Here is a 24,573-nt window from a genome sequence, read left to right on the forward strand (position 1 = left end):
GAGCCCACACACGATCTAATTGTCAGACGGATTTGTTCCGTCGGACCTTTGCTGTCGAAAAGTCAGTTTGTGTGTACGCAGCATAACACTAGCTCTTTCATCCTCACATTAGCAAATATGATGTCAGTTTGACCTGCCCCTCATTGGCAGGCTCCTGGGATCACATCACAAGCGGGCTTGTTTCCTGCCCACTGCTCTACGTGTCCATTCACACACAGAGCAATGGCTTACTCCCCTCTCATTAGCTTACTTGCTGTGATTGACAACCAATGGCTCCCACTGCTGTCTCAGCCAATGAGGAGGGAGAGTCCCCAGGGAGTCGAGGCCCTCATGCACATCCCTGGATCGCTATGGGGCTCAGGTAAGTATTTGGGGGGACGGCTGCACATAGAAGGTTTTTTCTCTTCATGGATAGAAAGCATGAAGGTAAAAAACCTTGAGCCTTTACAACCACCTTAAAGGTCAAAGGGCTATAATATTTGTAGTTGCTGCCTTTTACTTGTACAATATTTGGTGAAGTTCCTCTTTAACATGACACTTGTTTAGCACAGTGCACATTTGAGCAAGCGGTGCAAAATACTGTGCATCTCTAAATGAGCCCTAACTATAATTTATCATTTAGATGAAATAAATATGGTTTAGTATTTTTATCTAGGAGCACTTTCTCTGTAATTAAATGATTTTAGTATTTAATTTTCCCTGATTCATTAAGACTGCTATTTATTCCTCCCACAATAGAATCAGGAGAGGGAAAATGCTATATCAGTGTTTCTGACACTACTTTTTGTATTTCTCGAATCCTATTGAATTCTCAGCACCTAATAACTCCGCTCTATCCATTTCTCTTCCATTGTATGTGTAATTAGAGCTCCTCTATATAATATAATTTTCTTAGCAGAAGATGTGGAACTTGGGAAATGCATATTTATCTAGGAGGCACTTTTCACATTGATAACTCAAGACATTTGTTTCAGAAACCTAGTTTACAGCGCTTAAAATTAATATGAATGAAGTCAACTTATCTTGAAAAGAGAGTATAGGTTTTCTAAATCAATCAAAAGTGTTAGGTATAATGTGTAATATGTATGAACATATTTTAAGGATTTCAAAAAACAATCTTCAGAGCTGATCTAAGATTTTTTTAATTTGGAATATTAGGATCTTTGTTTTTCTTCAGTTGAATATGATGACAAATACCTGGAGGCAAAATGTTACTTATAGCTGTGTATAGTAGGACAGTGCATTCAAGTAGAATCTAAAAGTAAAAGTATTTCTCTTTCAAAATATTTGGAGAATATATTCTTTTGCTGTTTCCTTTTTCTTAGTTCTGTCCCTCAAATACTAAAATGTTTGAGCTACTTTACTAAGGGAGTTTAGAATCTTCACACAATAAATTGTGTGAATATTGACTTCAGTTTTCCAGTCATATGTGTTACCCGTTTACTATATTTGAGATTTAATATCTCTCAGATATGATTTGGGTTAAATTAGAGTTCTTTGACCATGAGTGAAAGCTTTATTTAACACAATAACAAAAATGTATTGGATTATAGTAACGTAGGCCTAGACTAATACATACTATCTATGTGTACAGGGAAAGGGTAAAAACCATGGATTACATGAAGGAATACAGAATATATTCTTTAAAGCATTCATCTGCAAACAGTGGGACATAAAAGACATAAGACAAACATATAGATTAGTTACAAGTAAAAGGCAGACCTTTCCCATAGTTACCATTTCCATCAAGGTTCCATTCTGATGGCTGCACTACCATAAAGTGCGTGTTTCCCTCCCATCTAGTCTGTGTATATCATTACAGGCTGATGCCTCATTTGGTTGGCATGGCTTGGCTCTGATTGGTGGGCCTCTCTAATCCTGGGTAAGGACTGGCTACATCTCCAATCCCTATACTTTACATAGGTCAGCCCCCTTTAATGCAAATACTTGTCCCAGTCTATTTTGAGCAGGAAACTTAACCTTGTAAGTAGATTACATTTTCAGGGAAATGAAGTATACGTGATGGACTGCCAAGGCCCCTCATTTCATATTCTAACATGGGATTCTTTGAAGTGAGTATGTGTAGAACCATGAGGTTTGGGTCCCTTTGTTTGTATAAACAAGCTTAGGCACCAAATTGTCTCTCTAACAGACACTTCTGTGAAGCTATGTTACACGCCCTCCATAGATACAAGCTAAATAAAATATATTCTTGATTACAATAGTTTATAGCTATTAATGGAGATTTCACATAAACTCATAAGGCAACATATGCATATAAAAAAAACAAGTTAAAGGGAATTTGCTTTGCACATAATTTGATAATTAAATGGAATATTGAATTTATTGTCTGAAGATCCTCATCTAATTAAGTAAATCAGCCTTGTGTTTGAGGATTTTTCAGAATGACAACAGATACTTGAGGACTTGATAGTAGAGTTAATAAAGACTCGTGGATCAGTTGGGACATTTTAGAGATTTAAGCAGAGTATACATGCACACTTTTTGTTTTATTCTAGCAGCAGGTTGAACCAAAAAAAAAGCGATAAATCCTTGTGATCACATAAGCAATGTGGATGCAATGATCTCCCATGCCACACTATTGCATTCTGACAGCAGGGCCCCCCCTCTCAGAATACACAGATCAGCACTGCAGCCATTGACTGTAAGCACTAATACAAACAGAGAGGAGTACACACAGACCAAAATCTGCTTGAAGGAAACAACAAAAGAATATATGTTCCACTATCCTAATACATTTAATAAAACAATAAGTTGTAAGAGTTTTCCCAGTGTTGCATTTCACACAAACTATAGAGATTTATGCGTGTACAAATGTGGTGTATTAACATCCAAAAATTGTGAACAAGCTACAACATACTAGGTTTACCCGGATACAGGAAAATAAATTCTGTTTAACTACTTTTTTGCAGTGAAGTGATTTAAAGTACATAGTTATGCCTATAAATATTTGATTTACATTTTCAGAGATGATGAGCATGCTCTTATCCAGCATTACTGTCACACTTTGGGAGGAGAATCACCTTTAGGTCAGCCACAAAGTCCTTCTCAGATCCTAAAGTCAGTAGAACGAGAAGAACGAGGAGAACTGGAACAGATCATTGCCGATCTAGAGGAAGAACAAAGGTATGTGTCAAGATCTCTGCATGATGAGTATTTACCAAGCAATCCTGAAATTTTGTTAGTTTCCCATTCCAGATGCAGTGATTACATTATAGCATGCCTAGTATGATGGTGACATCACTCTTATAGTGTGTGCAAATCCAAAATCTATTTTTTATTATGTTTGGCATTGTGTCTCACTGTATACAGATTTCTTCAGCAAATTTTTTTTTGTCAATCTGTTGCAATGTTTTTTACTTGGAGATCCTGCCAGTAACAGAATGTCCTGATGCAGACTGACACTGTTAAGCCACTACCTAAGGCTGAATTCACACCTATGCATTTTTAGTGCTTTTTGCATTTTGCAGATTTGCACTACAGTCCATTTAACATGGTTTCCTATGGAACACGTTCTGTAGTGCAAATCTGCAAAATGCAAAAAGCACTAAAAATGCATAGGTGTGGATCCAGCCTTAGAGATATTGGCTTAGCAGTGTCAGCTTGCAACTGGAAGTGCTGTTACTGGCAAAAGCTCCAGGTAGGAAACATTGATTTGGGGCTTACATACACTTTAAGCATCAGTTCCCAAAACCTAACACATGCAACATTTCATGCAAAGTGTCAATAATGAAATAAATAAGAAAACACATTTGTTATTTGTGACTCAGGTGCAGCCAAGGCCAGATTATTACACAGGTTAGGCATGGGCAGCAGGAATCTGCCATTTTGCATATGCACAATGTGCAGTGCTGACTTTCATTACCTTTACGCTAAAGGTAGGGGTGTCTAGTTTTGGGTTTCATAGGGGTCTTACTTTTACCTTTAGCAGTAAAATTGACAGAGCAGGAATTTGTATTAGGTTTATAGTTACAGTTGATTTCCAGATCACCAATATATATATATTTTTATGTCAGATATTTTTTATTGAAACAAAGTTTTTTGTTTTACAGTGTAAGAAAGACACACAGCAGTAAAACATTATATAACCATGGTAGGACAAGATGTAGAATGGCACAAGTTGCAGAAATCGGCTTCACACACTATATAATAATATAGCTTTCGGCGACAGTATATAGGTCATATGATAGTCCACCTGTTAGGTCAAGGAAATTCCAAGACAAGAAAAAAAATAAAAAGAGCCAAAGACGGAAAAAGCACGTAAGAACGTAGCAGTAGAGAAAGACACCCCTTAGGCACAGATGATAATTAGTCAGAAATCACTGGTTGTAAGTGCTAGAAACAGATCACCAACATATTAACTGTAATTACTGTCACTGATTTTGGAAATAATTTATTTAATGACTGCTATACCCTCTTCACCACTTCCATAACCTTACTAACAATCTACCTTTATTTCTGTCTGCCATATTATCTCTCTATATTTTTGCAATCCACATTTTCCACTCTTTAATCTCTTTTTCTTAAGGTTATCTTACCTTTGGAATACCATTGTTAATTTTTTTTTTTCATATTTTTCTAAGTGATGTACTTATTCTAAGTAACTGAGTGTAAATGCTACATTTTTATTATAATTTACCCCTAGCCTAAACTTGGTTTGTACAAAGATATACAGTACTGTGCAAAAGTTTTAGGCAGGTGTGTAAAAATGTTGTAAATGAAGAATGCTTTCAGAAATAGAAGTGTCAATAGTTTTTTTTTTATCAATTAACAAAATTGAAAGTAAATGAACAGAAGAGAAATCCAAATCAAATCAATATTTTGTGTGACCACCATTTGTCTTCAAAACAGAATCAATTTGTCAGTTCTTCTAGGTGCACTTGCACACAGTTTTTGAAGGAACTAGGTTAATCCAAATATCTTGGAAAACTAAACACAGATCTTCTGTGGATGTAGGCTGCCTCAAATCCTTCTGTCTCTTCATGTAATCCCAGACACTCGATGATGTTTGGGGTCATTGGCCTGCTGAAGAATACATTTGGGGCCAATCACACACCTCCCTGATGGTATGGCATGATGGATAAGTATCTGCCTGTCCATCACGCCCACCCAGAACCGGCGGATGTGGGGGCAGAGCCAAAAAATCTGCAAAAAATCTGCTCCAGGTGTATCACACCTCCAGCAGTTCGAGGGGTGCGCAGGAAAAATACTTGCTAATTTAGCGGGGGTGTAGTATATCCTATGAAGAAACTTGAACTGTATCAGGTGATCATGGGTTGACACCAGTCTGGCAAATGTGGTGCTCCAGACATCATCCCAGTCATCACTGTCAAGCTGCAGGAAATTCAGAGTCTAGGCAGCACGACAGGATGTGAGAAGCTTTGTAGTGCCAGTGAACAGTTCCTTATATATGGTAGATAAGGCTTTGGGTGGTTACTTGTCCCTGAGTAGTGATTCCAGGTCACCTGCCTGCACATTTAGGATGGAGAACCCAAACTGATCCGAAAAAGCATGCCTGAATAGCAGAAAACTGAACAGGTGCGAGCTAGGAAGCTGATGCTTCTGAGCACATCAAACGTCAATAACATACCATTTCCAACCACCGCACCTACTGTTTTAATCCCATATCTGGTCCAGACTATTGGATCTGGATAGGCAAAAAAATGGGATAAGCTTGGATTGCGCCACAGAGGAGTATAAGGTGACACTACCCCGTCCTGAAGTGCCGCCCTTCTAGTCAGGTCCCATGCTCTGATAACTTAGCGCATTGACCCTGTCATGGGATAGGGGGCCCCTCTTCCCCTGTATATTAGGTCAGATGTTGCCACATATGAGCCAACCACTGTGGCCTCCAAAGTCACTGCAGCATCATCCTCTGGTTAAGTCAGCCATCATTGTGCAAAAACCAACTGCCCGCTCAAAAATACCTAACAAAGGTATCCCCCCACCCCAGAGGAAGTCTGTAATCACTCTATCAATGGACTGGAAAATAGTCTGAGGTATCCAAACCGGGTAATTCCTAAAGATATAAAGGAATAGGGGGATAAATTTAATTTTTAGCAAGTTTATTTTCCCAATCAGGGACAATGGTAGGTTACGCCAGGCTTGTGTGCGCAGCTTAAGCGTCTGAACAATCAGAGGAACATTAGGGGGGATAAAGTCAGATACCGACTGGGTAATATGCAGTCCCATATATTTCACCTTATCCACCCACTGGAGTGGGCAGCCTGTCAGGGCCCTAAGGATTGGGGATGGAACGTGCAATGGCAGAATTTGCAACTTACCCCAATTCACCTTAAGACCAGAGAACCGGGAGAAGGTGTCTAGGATAGATAGGGCAGTGGTCAACGAGCGGTCATGATCCCCCAGGAAAAGCACCATATCATCCGCGTATAGCACAGTTTTTTCCTCTAATACACCCACCTATATTCCCTGCACCCCAGAAGACACACGCAGGGCTGCAGCTAAAGGCTCAATAAGAAAGGCCCGGTGAAAGCGGGCAACCCTGGCACGCCCCCCTAGCTACCGAGAGGAACTCTGACACCATCCCATTAAGCCTGACTGCCGCAACTGGGGAATGATATAGTAGCAAAATCCATTGACAAAATATAGGGCCAAACCCGAACCGCCACAGCATGTCTTGCATATAGCTCCAATCCACTGAGTCAAAAGCCTTTTCTAAATCTAAAAAGACTAATATTCCTCCTTTGGTAATCTCAGGGCCTAGCTGTATATGGGTATATACCCTTCTCAGGTTTATATCAGTGGCTTTTCCAGGCATGAACCCCGTTTGGTCTTCAAACACTAATGGGATAAAACTGACATAAGCCTGTTGGTAAGCATTTTTGTAAGGATTTTAAAATCCATATTGACTAATGATTATGAATGACATATTAGACTTCAGATCTTTCCTCTGCCATCATAAAGCATCTGCTCAAAAAAATTAAATTGGTTTTATTAGGTGCTTCACTAGCCAGTAACTGATACTGGAAGTGACCTGTATTACTTCTTTCATCAGAGAATAGGGGAAAGTACAGATGTACTTTCTCCACCTCTGTATTCAGCCATCCACACAGGGTTTAGCAGTCCTGGACTTTTCGACTGTCCCAGTGAGAGAACTGCAGAACTGCTTGGATCACTTTTATAGAAAAGCCAATGCAGCTGTAGCCATGATACTGGTATAACCGCTTACAGACGAGGATATAGATATATGGATGGCAGTCAGGAAGGGGGTAAAGTGGATCTAAAGTGCAAAGTCTACCTTTTTAAAGCCCCCTACTCCCTTGCAGAAAAGCAGCATATATATTAGAGAACAAAACTGTAGGGGACAAAAAAAGGTACATATTATACATAACCTTCCACTTGTGGTGCATGGGCAAGGGTGACCTCATCCTTCTTCCATCAAGATTTGGGGAATGTGGAGTGCTCCACATCTTACAGTCCTGTGCAGCAGTGCCTTCTTACAAGATAAAGAGTACTTAGCCTTCCCTGGGATCTTATCGACAGTATGATGTCAGCCTCTTAACCACTGAAGCTGGAGGAAAGGGAAGTATATTGTCTATCCTTTTCTATTTTATTTGCTGCTTTTCAGTAAGGGGGCACCTAATAAGCTGACTTTTCACAGACTGCAAGGTCTGCTTTAAACTATCTGTTTTCAGCTTTCCTCAAATGCAATACTTATTTTGGGCTAATAAACAGTATTTTGACAAATTAGGTGATGAAATTCCACCAAAAGCTGATATGTAGTTAGCAGTGAATGCTGGTCTTTGAATCACCATTCATTATGTTTTGCATAATAATGAGTATGGAGGCAAGCTCATGTTGGCATGCATGCTGTCCCTGCCCTTTGCTGGGGTTGTTATGAAGATGTTATATTCTCAACAGGGGATGCTTAATCTGTTCAAACCAGTAGCATTTTGTTGGCATTTTAATGGCTTCATTGAGGGAAGAAATATGATCTCACTGTCCGAGTCTATGAGAGATATACTAATCCATGATCTTGTCTGAAAATTCAACTTTTGATGGGATTTAGTGCTTTTGATTTAGATTGACTCTTTTGTATATGACATGCAAAATGCACATTTTCTTAGGATTTTGAAGATTGAATATGAACAGCTGAAAGCACAGCACTTGGGAAGAGGGCTGAGCCCTCCGTCCTCACCCCCTGATTCTCTGGCATCTCTGCAGCACACATCTGAAGATGCAGAACTTATTGCTGAGGCAAAACTACTAAGACAGCACAAAGGCCGACTGGAAGCCAGGATGCAGATTCTGGAAGATCATAACAAGCAACTAGAGTCCCAACTTCAACGGCTTCGCCAGTTATTGGAGCAGGTACCAAACAATATATATTTTATACATTGACTTTTGTGACTTTGTATTTATACATCACTATACACATCAAGTTATTCATAATGAATCTATAAATTATAAAAAGAAACTAAACAATCCAATATTTAGATGGCAGTTCTACAGGGGAAAACTAGTTTCTAAGTGATGATGTCTTTGCATCCATAGATACCTTCATACGTATCAACACAAGGTCACAAATCCAAAGTACAAAAACATATCAGTATATTGATAATCATTAAGGGTCAACCTGATCAGTATCATACAGACAACAATTAATAGTTGAGAGATGTTCTAAAAAATGTTTACTCTGTGCAATACAAAACTAATAAAATGTTGGTTTTAGATATACTTTAGGACCCCCAAGGCAAAGGTGCAAGTCTTCTTATACAACATCATACACTTTATTGTAAGCAATGCTTATTATAGTTGTGTTTCAAAACCTTATCAACCTAACAGTAAATACTGGAGTCCGTAGTGCAATGGGCACTTGGCCAAGAGGATCCATATGGGTCATCATATGGGCTTTATTATGTATTTGGTTCAGTTTGCATTAGGTGTCCACATTTTCCAGAGTAATCAAATTCAGCTTTAGATCATTATTTTTATTTTTATTCTATTACTGTAAATAATTTCTTGCTGTGTTTAGGTGACTTTTGGATTTTCTGTTGTAGTAGCAGGAATAGCTATTTGTGTATCGCTCTATGTATATCAAACCTAATTTACCCTTTGATGCCCACTATATGCATACCGAATATGTAGCAACATGGATTGGGCCTTATGCCTGCTGCCACATATATGTGTACTTGTGTTTGTGTTGGTGGATCATATGGCCCCAGCACTGAAACTGAGGTGTAACCAATAGCTTCTGGTCACTAACATTTGTGAGCTGGTGAGATGGGCTCCCTTCGTGAGATCACTGATTTAGCAAATCACAGTGATCACTCAGAGAACTTTCCAGTGTATCTCCTCTGCAGAATGTATGTCAGGGGGCTCTCTAGAAATGTAAAAAAATCCCCTTCCTACAACACAAACATATGTAGTATCCTCATGCATGTCAGGATGTGGAAATGTATTTTGTTTGTTTTTTAGTAGTGGATCATGGCAAGAAATATAAAGCTAATATGTAAAAAGGTTTTCGCTCGATAAAAAAATTTAAATCGGGATAAGCATTAACATTTACCACAAAATAAGGACCCCATTTGTCCTTAAAAAAAACAAGGTATAATTCACTTGGATACACTAAAATAGTGTTTCTCAACCTTTTTTTTCAGTCAAAGCACCCCATTCTAAAATTTAAAAAAATCAACTGATAGGTTTACATATTCTAGCAACATCCACACACATGGGGCACCTAACATTAGAGGTGATTTATTCTTCCAAAGCAAGCAATCCTTTGCATACTGGTACTGCCTAGTATTCTAATGTTTCTCTTTTCCTTCAGTTTATCTCCCTGACTCAGCATATGTAACCCCAGTGCTGACAGAGAGGGCCAAAGGAGTGCCAAACAAGAATGCTGTGTGCCTGACTTTCTCCTTATCAGTCGATAACGTCATTGGTTGTTAGGATGCTGTCGGCTAGAAGGTTGTAATGGTGCACAATTAAAACCTTTGGCTTTGTGTAACTAAAAGGGAGACTTGTTCTGGCTTGTATACAATTTTTGGGTAATTTGCCAAGGGTTGCAAAGGTACCCCTGAAGAAACCTGAAGGCACCCTAGTTGAAAAAGGCTAAACTAAGTAGTGAAAAATATGTATAGTTGCCTAAGTTGCACATGCCTAAGTTGCAAAACTGGGTTAGAAATCAGTGGGAAATGATAGAATAGGATCCAATTATATATTTCCTTCTTGTACTGGTGACCAATACAAAAAACTGCTCTGCTACTGGTGTCACTGGGTTAATAAAATGAAGGCCTTGTGCATACAAGCTTTTAGCTAGTTTAAGAGCAGTGTGTACAGCCAGCTACGTTGGGCCTAATGAAAAAAAAATTGCATAAATTATGCATTGTGTTATAGCATTAACAGAGCAGTTTTGATTTTCCCAAGTTACCCCAGGGTAGTTTTAGACTGACCTATAGTTTTAAAACAACTTTAAGAGTCAAATAATATAATGTCTAACTTTTGCTAACACTTTCCTTTTGGAAAAAAAGGTTTAATCAATATAAAATAAAGCTGGCAAATGTAAGCACCCCTGCCAATATTTTTGAAGGTCTTAAACCTATAACTGCCATTGGTGGACAGCTTGGCCTGTTACAGGAAGTGTACTACCAAAAGATCTACTGCCAAGATCAATAGCGGATAAAACTATGGTCTAGAGGGAGTTAGAAAAACAAAAACTGCTAGGTTGGCAGACTGCATCATACATGTAATTAATAAGTGAAATGCCGGCTCTCAGTTTAGACCAGCTGTTAACAAGCTTCAGTAGATGTTTGACAAGACAAATTTCATGTAGGACTGAAGGCTGCAACATTTACTAACATCTTATTTTAGTGACAATCAGTAATTAATAAGGATGTGCTTAATTCTTCAAAACAGGAGCTGAAGGGTGTTTGGTATATAAGATTGCATGAGTCTAGGTCCCCTTTAAGAACAATCTGCTTCACCATTTGATCTCTATTCATTGAAATTAATCTGTATCTAGTAACCTTCATTTGCAGTGTAACAAGCCTTCATTAAAGTGCTTCTTTTTTTAGACCTTCTTTTTTAAACATTCCCATGATGGTCTGTGGCTTGTGATCATTTAGAATCAGAAATTAAAAACTGTCAGGCCATGATGTTGAATTACATTTCTCAGGAACACAAACATGTTTTTGCTAATACATGAAATGTTCCCAGTTCCCACACTTTTTAATATCCATAAATATTTATCTGTCCAGAAGGTTGATGCCTCATCCAGACTTATTAATCTTCCATAAGTGTAAGTTATAGGCAGGTAATGAAAGTAGGAGTACAGGAAGGAAACCTTGCAGATAATTCTTAGGTGGTATTATATATTCTCCTTAACTTACCGTATATACTCGAGTATAAGCCGAGATTTTCAGCCTCTTTTTTGAGGCTGAAAGTGCCCCCCTCAGCTTATACTCGAGTCATCGCTGTCTGCCCGCTCGATCAGCGTGTCGAGCAGACAGACAGCGGCCATTCTATGATTCAAAAGCCGCGCCTCCGGCTCCGCCTTCGCCTGTGATAGGCGGAACACTGAATTTCCCAGCAGCCTGTGTTCCGCCTATCACGGGCATCCGCTCATCCTCGTACTACGGACGAGGATGATACGACGTCCGTGATAGGCGGAACACAGGCTGCTGGGAAATTCAGTGTTCCGCCTATCACAGGCGAAGGAGGAGGCGCGGCTTTTGAATTTTACAATGGCCGCCGACGAAGAGGGCACGGGACGGAGGCAAGGCAAGGCACGGCACGGGACGGGACGGGACGAAGGCAAGGCACGACACGGGACGGAGGCTCGGGACAAAGGCTCGGGACACAGGTAGGCTGGACACACACACACACACACACACACACACACACACACACACACACACACACACACACGGATGGAGACACACACACACGGATGGATGGATGGATGGAGACACACACACACACAGGGATGGATGGATGGATGGATGGAGACACACACACACAGGGATGGATGGATGGATGGATGGAGACACACACACACAGGGATGGATGGATGGATGGATGGAGACACACACACACAGGGATGGATGGATGGATGGATGGAGACACACACACACAGGGATGGATGGATGGACACACACACACACAGGGATGGATGGACGGACACACAGGGATGGACGGACACACAGGGATGGACGGACACACAGGGATGGACGGACACACACACAGGGATGGACAGGCATGTCTCACCCTCGGCTTATACACGAGTCAATAAGTTTGCCAGTTTTTTTGGGGGTAAATTGGGGGCCTCGGCTTATATTCGGGTCGGCCTATACTCGAGTATATACGGTAGATGTTTATCTAATGTGGCTTTTATTTACTTGGTTCATAGCCTGACTCAGAATGCAGGGTGAATGGAGTCTCCATGTCTACAGTTTTAATGCAGCCACCAGCCCCACAATATACAGCTGACCACTACAGTTCACAGTTTCAACAGACAGGTGAGTGTCTCATCTAAATGATTATGTATATATATATATATATATATAGATAGTACTCTGCAAAAGTTTTAGGCAGGTGTAAAAAAATGCTGTAAATAAAGAGTGCTTTCTGAAATAGAAATGTTAATCGTTTATTTTCATCAATTAACAAAATGGAAAGTAAATAAACGGACGATAAATTCAAATTAAATTAATGTTTGGTGTGACCACAATTTTCCTTCATAAAAGCAATTCTTCAGTTCTTCTAGGTACATGTGCACACTGTTTTTGAAGGAACTCAGCCGGTAGGTTGTTCCAAACATCTTAGAGAACTCACCACAGATCTTCTGTGGATGTAGGCTGCCTCAAATTCTTCTGTCTACCTGCTGAGTGCCTTCAAAAACAGTGTGCAAGTGTACCTATGAGGATTAAAACTTTTTTGAAGACAAAGGGTGGTCACACCAAATATTGATTTGATTTGGATTTATCTTCTGTTTATTTACTTGGGTAGTTTCTCTTATCATTATGATTTAAAAAGATTAAACACAGTAGATTGATAAAAAAATAGCTTCAGCCAAACACTAACCATGAGTGAAAGTAAAGTTTTTGTGTTATCATTCATATTCTCTTAAAAATGGCCAATAAATCATAAATTCTGCCAGAGTATGTAAACTTATGATCACAACTGTATATATACAGTACTGTGCAAAAGTCTTAGACAGGTGTGAAAAATGCCTGTAAATTAAGAATGCTCTCAGAAATAGGAGTGGTAATAGTTTTTCTTTTAATCAATTAACAAAATGGGAATGTGTGTGTGTGTGTGTGTGTGTGTGTGTGTGTGTGTGTGTGTGTGTGTGTGTGTAGTTAAAAGGATGACCTGTGCTCTTTCAATATCATGCAAGTTTCATCATGTGCACATACTGTATGCTTTTAAGTCAAATTCTATGTGTGATAAATACTCATGAAATCTTACATAAAGGCAGGTTATGTGTATTGGAAATTTGAATTTTATTTGATTAGTAGCTGCAGAATTCATGAGGCTTATACATCCCAGTTTTCAGCAAGTGTGCAGTATTGGTGGGAGAATAGTGGGATCCTGTTTAATGGGATGTTATTTTGTATCATGGATAGTTTGTGAAAAACACAACGAAAAGCGAGCAGGTCTGGTGACAAAGTTTAATTGTATGTGGAAACCATAGTTCTTATGGATTGACTCCTAATGTTAATGTTGTTGACACTGCAGTTCAAGAGGCTTGTATTCTTTTGACATCTGCATCGCCACTCAGTACTCTGCTTCTTCAACTTATTTTTTTGTTTTTCTGTGAAAACGGCAATAAAAATGTATTGAAGTAAAAAAGAAAGAAGAAAGTAAGGCATTGGCTGAGACAGGTTTTAGTTTCCTGTGATAGTCTCAGACCAGTGAGACATTATTACATTTTCTTCCCATATTGCTAGAAAGAAAAAAGGAGAATATAAAGCTAATTGTATTGCATATTTATTATTGAACTGTGTGTTTTAGCTCAATAAAATATTTCTTTAGATTAAAAATGTTCCTACTAACCACAAATAGTCTGAAGAGGCCTGTTTCTAAAGCATCAACATAGCCTTACCACGGCCTTACTGGTACGGAAACACCAGCATATTTTTAAAACCTACATTTTTTTTTTTAAATGTGCCCTTCACTTTGCATGCATTGGGACTGCAAATCAAGTAAACCCCCAGTAATTTGAAAGTGGTTTTAAAGTCAAAAGTTTTTTAATCTTCATGCATTCTATGCACTATATTAAAAAAAAACTTTCTGTATGCAGCAGCCCTCTAATACTTATCTGAGCCCATCTTGAGCCAATGAGGTGAGAGATGGGGCAGGGCCAAGCCACAGCTCCATGACTGAATGGACACACAGAGCAGCAGCTCGGCTTGGAGGGAGGAGCCAGGAGTGCCAGCAAAGAACCCGAGAAGAAGAGGATATGTACCACTGTAAAGAGCAGGTACAGTGCATCCGGAATATATTCACAGTGCTTTACTTTTTCCACATTTTGTATGTTACAGCCTTATTCCAAAACGGATGAAATCATTATTTTTCTCAGAATTCTACAAATAATACCCTATAATGACAATAAGAAAGAATTTTCTTTGAAATCTTTGCAAATTTATTTTAAAAAATCATATGTACAGTATTCACAGCCTTTGCCATGACACTCAAAAATTAGCCCAGGTATATCCTGTTTCCACTGATCATCCTTTAAATTTTTCTACAACTTGATTGGAGTCCACCTGTGGTAGATTCAGTTGATTGGACATGATTTGGAAGGGCACACACACCTGTCTATATAAGGTCCCATAGTTAACGGAACATGTCAGAGCACAAAGCAAGCCATTAGGTCCAAGGAATTGTCTGTAGACCTCCAAGACAGGATTGTATCGAGGCACAGATCTGGGGAAGGGTACAGAAAAATGTCTGCAGCATTTCTACTGCAGCTCAGTGGCCTCCATCTCCGGTAAATGGAAGAAGTTTGAAACCACCAGGACTCTTCCTAGAACGAGTTGCCCAGCCAAACTGAGCAATCGGGGGAAGGGCCTTAGTCAGGGAGGTAAACAAGAACCCGATGGTCACTCTGACAGAGCTGTAGCATTTGTGGACAGAGGAGAACCTTCCAGAAGAACAACCATCTCTGCAGCACTCCACCAATCAGGCATGTATGGATAAAGAACAGAAGAACTCTGGATATCCGCACTCTGGATCAGATAGTGAATTGTGCCTTTATTGGTTCCACTAAAAATCTTCACATCACGCAAATCACAACGGCAGAAAGAAAAAGAATGCAGAACAAAAATACTGACGCGTTTCACGTTAAAATTAGCGCTTACTCATAGCTAATTTTTAGCGTGAAACGAGTCAGAATTTTTGTTCTGCATTATTTTTCTTTCTGCCGTTGTGATTTGCGTGATGTGAAGATTTTTAGTGGAAACAATAAAGGCACAATTCACTTTATTTGATCCGGAGTGCGGCTATCCAGAGTTCTTCTGTTCTTTATCCATTTGGCTAGTGCAATTAGCCTGCACCTGGGACCCCTGTCTGTTTGGAGGAAGAGCAATCAGCTTTTTGGTGGATCAGCCTGGAGCGGTGGATCTCTCTCTTTCCAATCAGGCATGTATGGTGAAGCGGCCAGACGGAAGCCACTCCTCAGTAAAAGGTACAGGACAGCCCTCCTGGAGTTTGCCAAAAGTCACCTGAAGGACTCTCAGACCATGAAAAACAAAATTATCTGGTCTGATGAAACAAAGATTAAACTCTTTGGCTTGAATGACAAGCGTCATGTCTGGAGGAAACCAGGCACTGCTCATTACCTGGCCAATACCATCCCTACAGTGAAGCATGGTGGTGGTAGCATCATGCTGTGGGAATGTTTTTCAGCTGCAGAAACTGGGAGACTAGTCGGGATCGAAGGAAAGATGAACGCAGCAATGTACAGAGACATACTTGATGAAAGCCTACTCCAGAGCACTCTGGACCTCACACTGGGGTGAAGGTTCATCTTCCAACAGGACAATGACCCTAAGCACACAGCCAAGATAACAAAGGAGTGGCTACAGGACAACTCTGTGAATGTCCTTGAATGACCCAGACAATTGAACATCTCTGGAGACATCTGAAAATGGCTGTACGCTGACGCTCCCCATCCAGCTTAAGAGGTCCTGCAAAGAAGAATAAAAGAAACTTCCCAAAAATAGGTGTGCCAAGCTTGTAGCATCATACTCAAAAAGACTGTGGCTGTAATTGGTGCCAGTTGTGCTTCAACAAAGTATTGCGCAAAGGCTGAGACTATGTATGTACACGTGATTTTGCTTTTAATTTTTAATAAATGTGCAAAGATTTCAAAAAAACTTCTTTCACATTGTCATTATGGGGTATTGCTTGTATAATTTTGAGGAAAATAATGATTTTAATCCATTTTGGAATAAGACTGTAATATAACAAAATGTGGAAAAAGTGAAGCACTGTGAATACTTTCCAGATGCAAGTGTAGCATGTTTGTTATTTTTAAACAAACAAAAAAGAAATGATACTTTAGTATCACTTTAATGAATGGGAAAAAGCGGCTGGGGGAAAGGTCATATGACCTGTCAGTCATGTGACGTAGTTCTTCTCCTTTCCTGTGGTATTCTTTTTGCATCATGCAGAGACCACTCTGATATACACCTCTGGCTGCACACAGTGGCCTGTATTCTATAAATGACTTGTAAATTGCAAGCACAGTTTACAGTACAGAGCGTGGTATCCAGCAGAGAGCATATCTCCTTTTTAATATGTCGCGTCTCTCTAACATATGATATCTAATACAGCTGTTGTAACCTTATTCTGCCATATTAATAGGTGTTGAATTCATGGTTCACATTGTAATGTATTTAGGCAAAAAAGGTGCTTTAATTACCACTTGGTAAAACAAAAAATTAAGTTATGAAGGTTTGAGTCTGTCTTTTGGAATCATGCACATGGATGTATAGGGGCAAATAATGTAAACTATGCCTATATTTTGACATCCATGTTGCCACAGGTGTTGTGTACAGTTGCCTGTTCAAATTAATTACAGAATACATGTGTATACGCAGCTCAGAGTGTAAATATGCATACAGATACATGTGCCTGGTTGCAGACTGCCTGCATCCCATCCATAGGAGTATGCACATTTGTGCTCAGAGCTGCCTACAGCTGTATTTCGTAATTCATTTATTCAGGCAGCTAAAATACCAAAAAATGGATGTACTTTATGTTCTATGCTCCAGTATACCCATGTGCATGAGCCCTTAAACTAATGAGCACTAAGATTTAACTGTTTAAAAACAGTTTGAGTAAAAATAATTTTATAGATATCAAATGTAAGGGATGAAAAAATATCTACCAGTTGCACTGTATAGACTGCCTTGTCCAGAGGCTGATCATTCATCTGTGAAATGGAGCTGTGTTGCTTTTATTACATAGGCTCTTCCTACCCAACAGAGACCTACATATTGAAAGTGATCCCGATAGAATCAGTTTAATTCTCCTCCAAGCAGTAATTATGAAGCCTCTGCTAGAGACAATCTCATCTTGGTTATTACTCATGCATTGCAAATGTTACAGTATTAACATTGCATACCCGTAGAACTTTAATAGACTTCTGCTTTGAGGAATTGTTAAATTTTCGTCTGAACTTTCCTGCTTTGATTAATGCATTTACAGATGACATACTATCTTCGTCTCATAACACCAGCACAGACCTGATGGATGTTATGGAACAAATAAACAGCACATTTCCACTCAGCAGCTGTAAGTGCTAATACTTATTATTATTTTACTTTTTTTTTTACAGGTGTTATTTTGAGGTTTTGTTTTATAATATTGTAAAACTCCAGAGTTGCATTGCTTCATTAAAATGGTGTAATGCATGAGCACGATTCAGTTTAATTAGAAGATTGTATTGAGAAGTGAGTGGTTCAGAATCTTACTGTGCTTTGTGGAACCAAGCTCCAAACTTTTTTTTGGGGGGGGGGAGGGAAAGAACATCCCCACGCAGGGTTTTTAAATATTGAAAATGTCAAATAATGTGCGATTTGGATAGATCAGAGATAGGGCTTGACATGGCTTTGCAATATGCATTAGGGGTTCAGCATAGGACCAGGGGGTGAAAATGGTATCACATATTCTGCCTTGACTTTGGAATGAAATGTTGACAAAACCCATGTTCTTTGGTATTTTGTTAAATTCATATATTTGTTCTCTGATCAAAATTGTGTAAAGCTGTTACTTGAAAACTTTTAACTAGTACAAGCAAATATCAGTGTACCTAAATGTACTTTTTTCCATCTTCCATCTTAGGTGAATGCTTTAGTATGGCAGGCAGTGATGAGAACAGATTAAGATGTGTTCTTTTGTCCCATTGCTTATTTGGAACATATTGTATATAATTTGCATTTTGCAGATTGCTACGGTGTTGAAAAAAATAACAGTAATATGTAGTCCTAAAGCCAGGCTCAGATGATCATCCCCCAATCCAGCCAAGCTCAGTAAACCTGATAACAGTCCTTTTTTTTACAAATACCAACAGAACAAGCCACACTTTTCTGGACTGCAATTTTTAGCAGTTCAGTGTGTTTGTACAGCTCGCTATATACGGTGTGAATTTCTTTCCAGCCACTACTGGTTCCATTAAAGAAATTTGCAAGTTTCCCCCATCAACATCGACAGTGCTTACAGGCGAAAACCTCCTGGTGAGCCATTGTTTGCTTTTGGTGGGGGGCAGCCCGGGGAAGCCAAGAGAAGGCAGTGATAATTGCTAGGGGCTGTAGCAGGCACTTGCGATAATCCAAGTGAATCCAGCAGGCTGGTTGATCGATCAAACAACTTGGTACATTCAGCCTGTCCATTAACGGTGCTGCTGAACTGGCTGAGGTTCGAACCATGTATGGCTGGCCTAAGTTTCACACCCACCTCCTGCAGGGTTCTTGAACCAGAAATTTCTATGTTGTTCACCCCCTCTCACTTCCACAGTGATAAACACACCTAAGGGCAATCTGAATTAGCATGTTTATTTGAAATCAGTAATAAAAAATAAAAATAAAACAGTAGGTTGATGTCTACAAGTATGTCTAGAAGTATGACAACTGTTTAATTTCTCTGTTCAGCTAAAAACTTAGTGAACAGCTACGTCAGGGAAATATCCTATTGTTTAAATTAAAATGACAAGGGTGTATCCACAGAGCTCTATAAATTAATAACATTAATGATAATAAGGACACTATTTTTGTTAATAAAAAACAGGGCTTACTGACTCAAAATGAATAGATGACTTTAAACACTTCAATGCCAGGCACTTTTACTCCCTTTCTGTCACACTTTGAATGACAATTGTGTGGTGATGCAACACTGTGCCCATAAGACATTTTTATAATTTTTTTTCACACAAATAGAACTTTCTTTTGGTGGTATTTACTCACCACTGTTTTTTTTTTTTGCTAAATAATCAGAAAAAAAGATAGAACATTTAGGGGAAAATACACTTTTTTTTCTTTGTTTTCGTTATAAAATTTTGCAAATAAATTGCCTTTATTCATAAATTTAGGTCAAAATGTATTCTGCTACATTCCAAGGTGTTTAGTAAGGCTGGATTCACACCTATGCATTTTTAGTGCTTTTTGCATTTTGCAGATTTGCACTACAGGATGTGATCCATAGGAAAGAATGTTAAATGGACTGTAGTGCAAATCTGCAAAATGCACTAAAACTGCATAGGTGTGAATCCAGCTTAAGAGGCATGGCGAGTTTTTTGAAGTTGTAATTTTCTGTAATCTTTTTAGTAAGAGGCATGGCGAGTTTTTTGAAGTTGTAATTTTCTTTCTAAATTTTTGGGAAAATTAAAAAAACTAACTAACAATTTTTTTATTGTCACCAGTGCAGTACAGCTAAATTTTGGCCTTTGAGTGCCACATCACTAATTCAAAATGGCGTGATTTTAATGACACAAGTCCATATATAATTAAAATATAAAGTGTATTTGAGAAATAATTTTTTTAAAAACATAACAAACATTCACATTATAAAATTGTGTTTATGAATACCCAGTTAAGGTATACAAGCTTATATCCAGTGATATGTCCGAGCAGTATGCATCTTATATGTATATAATGTATGAGATACATACTGCTCAGACATATCACTGGATATAAGTTTGTATACCTTAACTGGGTTGATTGTGTAAAATGTGTATGTATTCATTAACATGATTTTATAATGTGAATGTTTGTTATTTTAAAAAAAATATTATTATTATTTTATTAATAAATATATTTGTAACAAACATTATATTTTAACTATATAGGGACTTGAGCCATTAAAATTCCACCATACTTACTGCAGTACAGCATTATCATATAACTAGTGTGGCGGTGATCAGAGATACTGACTGCAAAAAAAATAAAAAAACAATTTTTTTTAACACACTGTGACCAGAGCAATACAGTGTTGCCAGAGAAATCACTCTGGGGCAGTTATCAGGATTTTTTACATTTTTTTTACACATTATGGTTGCTAATACTAATGAATTTCATTGGTAAAAGCAACCATCTTCACTGAATGAAACTGATTCATTCAGTGTCTCTTGTGATTAGCTGTAATTGGCCAAAGCGAATCACATGATATAGATCGATTGACCCTGTCTGTACCTTGTCTGCGCAATGTGTTCACTGCGACCAGTTACAGCTAGCAATGCAATTGTATACAATGGTTTGCATGAAAGGAAGCCATCCATTGTTTACAATTGTCATGTGATCACTTAACTATAGAGATAAAAACAAAAAGAGTTAATTGGCATGATAATGCACTCACATTTAAAATCCATGAAGAAGCATCTAGGCAGAATGTCACTGGTGGTGCCTAGTGGCTTCCATAAACAGCAGTGCTCTCCAGTGCTGGGTCCAAGATTCCTTCTCTGCTTACCATCGCCAGTGACATTTTGCCTAGATGCTTGCTGTGCAAAGATTTTAATTGTGAGTGGATTACTGTTATAGTTTAAACATTAACCACTTCCCACCCGGCCTATAGCAAAATGCGGGGCGGTGGTTCAGTTATCCGTACTGGACGTCATATGACGTCTTTCAGGATAACTGCATGGTGATCGGTGCTGCGGCGTGTCAGTCTGACACACCACTACACTGATCTCGGTAAAGAGCCTCTGACAGAGGCTCTTTACCACGTGATTAGCCATGTCCAATTACGGTTGATCACAGTGTAAACAGGAAAAGCCGTTTATCGTCATTTTCTCCCTTGTGTCTGACAGACGCGAGTAGAGGAGAGCCGATTGGCTGCTCTCCTGACAGAGGGGGGGGGGGGGGGGTTATCAGCGCAGTCCTCTGCAGGTGCCCAAACTGTACCATCAGGGACGCCACCAGGGATGGCCAGCAGACATGAATGACCAGGTATGGCCACCAGGGATGCCATAAAGTGCCGTAAAAGATGCCAACCAGTGCCCAGAAATGGTGCCAGTCAGTACCAACTACAAATGCCTGCCAGATGTCTCATTATAAGTGATGCCCATCAGTGCCACCCATTAGTGTCCATCAGTGCCACCTAAAAGTGTCCATCAGTGCAGCCTTTCAGTGCTCAACAATGCCGCCTATCAGTGCCCAACAGTGCGGCCTATGAGTGCCCATTAGTGCTGCATACCAGTGCTACCTATCAGTGTCCATCATCAGTGCCCGTCAGTGCAGCCTCATCAGTGCCCTTTAGTGAAGGAGAAAATGTACTTATTTACAAAACAAAGATAAACAGGTTTTTTTTTCAAAAATTTCAGGCTTTTTTTATTTGTTCCACAAAAAATAAAAGGTGATTAAGTACCACCAAAGGAAAGTTCTATTTGTGGGAACAAAATGATAAACAATTTGTTTGGGTACAGTGTAGCATGACCGCACAATTGTCATTCAAAGTGCGACAGCGCTGAAAGCTGAAAATTGGTCTGGGTAGGAAGGGGCAAAAGTGCCTGGTATCAAAGTGGTTAAAGAACCACTTCCACATCCATAAAATCACCTTTATTAATGCAGACAATTCACAACTACAAATCACAATGCACAGATGAGGGGGGTATAACATACAGATAACGCGTGACGTACAGGGCCAGCACCCATCAGTGTGTAGTGGGAAGTGGGAACCTTGGAGACTCACCTGGAGCGGTGTTTCACACTCTCTAGTATACAACAACCTTTTTTTTAAAGAGCACCTCCAGAACAGATAAATATATAGTGTTGTTGCAAGTATACAAAAATAAACATAAATCAGAAAACATGCAGGAGATGAGCGTGCCTGCAAACAAGCTCTGATATGTATATTTCACAGTTCTTGAGATAATGGTTGGATTCCTCTGTACACTGTTTCCTTTTTGAGGATTATTTCTGTTAATATTTACTACATACTTTAGATAAGGTTACTTTCATTTAGTTTCTTGTGATAGTGCCAGAAACATGTAAAAATGTTGGTCGTAATATTAATAATTTTAAATTCCACTGCCCATGTAGGTAATGCTGGCACAGATTTGCAAGCCCTAACTATTTGTTCATCGGAAAGGTTAGGCTCTGCTGTTGGTGCTGTGCGTGGGATTAAGTGGATTTCCTTGCCTGACTCAGAATAGGGATTGGTCTTGAGCAAATATCAAATCTACCATCATCAAGCACAATATAATTTTTTTCCTTATCTATAATTCGAGACCTCACATGTAGAAGCAAAGACTGTAATGGAAAACTTACACACAGGTAGTTTAATCAGCACAAAGAGAAATAAATTGCAGACTTAGTCATATTCTTGTTTTTTAAAGCTGCCCAACCAGTTACTTCCAACATGCTTGATCTTTATGCTTTATTTTATCTGAGTATTAATTTTTTTTTTCTTTTAATATTTGCAGCAAGCTCTTCTAGAAGAGAGCAGGTATGATTCATTTTCTATTTACCAACTATAAAAAAAATCTTATGCTAGACAACAAGTTTTTATTCAAGTACAGATTTTATTTAGAATTTAGAATAGGTTTGTAATGTTTCATACAATAAGATATTCACAATGATTTCATGGTTGCATCATATATATTGTGAGGATTCCTTACACTCAAATTTACCACACATGGATTTCCACATCACGCATTATGAACAACAACATTTTACACAAGCGCTAAACTGCGGATGGTGTGCAGATGTGGAGAGGGTGAGCAGTTAATTCAAAGTGACCCAGTGCAGCTGAACCACAAGCATATCTGGGGGGTTTGACATACAGCAAAACAAAGCAAAAAGAAGTCAATGGGTTCATGAATGTCTGATGAAATGCTCAATAGCAATGGTAAACCATAAACAAGTTTATTGATAGTTAATTCTAAAAAGCTGGATAAAAGACCAGTGTGGATGTGGTTATCACAAGGAAAGTAAAAATTGAAATAGCCAGTGGACCCACTCACAGGTGCTCTCAGGGCTGGCTGGATGGCGTGCTGATGGAGGGGTCCGCGGCATGCAGGGTGTTGGTGAGCCACTCTACACACATCTGCTGGCTGAGCTGTCTACCTTTGTAGCCCACTGCAGTACCAACCCCCTTGGGTTGTTTTTCACACACATACTCAACCCCAAGTAGTTGGTGTTTCTTGACCTGGTGTTAACCCATGATGGAGGTAGGATTCTCACTAAAAATCATGTTAAACCTACTAGTGGGAATTTTACCTTTATTTTAATAGCTGCCACCATCCTACATGGAAAAAGAACATTCCTAGTGGACAGTTTAAAAGATTAAGGACAAATTGTTCAAGACTCGATGATTATGTCACACAAGGTGTTTCCATGAAAAATAAATTTGAGGATATGGGAAATCCTTTGAAACTAGCTTGAAAAGGCTTTTATGTCACACATGAACCCCCTCCCCAAACAACTAAAAATTACAACTGAGGGGAACAACAATAAGACGGTGAGATTTTTTTCTAACTTCAATGATAAATACAAATCCGTTTCAAAAATCATACATAAAAATTATAAAATTTTACTTTTAGACCAGCGTCTAGCTCCCGTGCTACCAGCAGCCCCACAAATTACAATTTCAATTCAAAAAGAGAGGCTGCCTGACCTGCCAATTTATCACTCATGGCAGTACCAACATCACTATCACCACAGGTAGAACTTTCATAACTAGACAGTTTATTACATGCTCTACAGATTATGTCACCTATGTTCTGAAATGTCTCTGTGGCTTCCTGTAAGCAGGATACATAATACGCGCTCTGCGCGCAAGAATTGGAGATCACCGCAGGTTCATCAAAAAAAGAATGCGAGGAACACAGTGTTCCATGTAATTTTCACCGCACTCACAATGATGACATCAGATGTCTTGAAGTCTTTGCTATAGAGACCATCGAGAAAGGGCTTTGTAGAAGTCTTTTGGATATATATGTTTTATGCTCTTGTACCCAAAGGACTAAATCCTTTCCTCCCCCCCCTCCTTTGCTCCTCCTTCCCTTCCCTTTGTCCTCTTTCTTTTACCTTCAACCTTCCTTCCCATTTTCCCCTACCCCTTTTTTCCCACCATCCCCCATTTTTC

At 39.1% G+C, this 24,573-nt stretch overlaps 1 protein-coding gene across 12 annotated transcripts in view; it reads left to right on the forward strand.

Annotated features, from left to right (window-relative positions):
* Nucleotides 1–24,573, forward strand: part of UTRN (utrophin) — a 945,243-nt gene that overhangs the window by 915,761 nt on the left and 4,909 nt on the right. For all 12 annotated transcript variants that reach the window (XM_077486405.1, XM_077486408.1, XM_077486406.1 and 9 more), the window contains 5 exons: nt 2,989–3,147; nt 8,112–8,355; nt 12,395–12,503; nt 17,704–17,790; nt 22,910–22,932. In XM_077486405.1, coding sequence (XP_077342531.1) covers nt 2,989–3,147; nt 8,112–8,355; nt 12,395–12,503; nt 17,704–17,790; nt 22,910–22,932 — 622 coding nt within the window. The remainder of the gene's footprint in view (nt 1–2,988; nt 3,148–8,111; nt 8,356–12,394; nt 12,504–17,703; nt 17,791–22,909; nt 22,933–24,573) is intronic.

The sequence above is a fragment of the Lithobates pipiens genome, unplaced genomic scaffold (assembly GCF_037356315.1).
Source record: "Lithobates pipiens isolate NorthernLeopardFrog02 unplaced genomic scaffold, aLitPip1_a1.2 Scaffold_18, whole genome shotgun sequence".
Taxonomy (NCBI): Eukaryota; Metazoa; Chordata; class Amphibia; order Anura; family Ranidae; genus Lithobates; species Lithobates pipiens.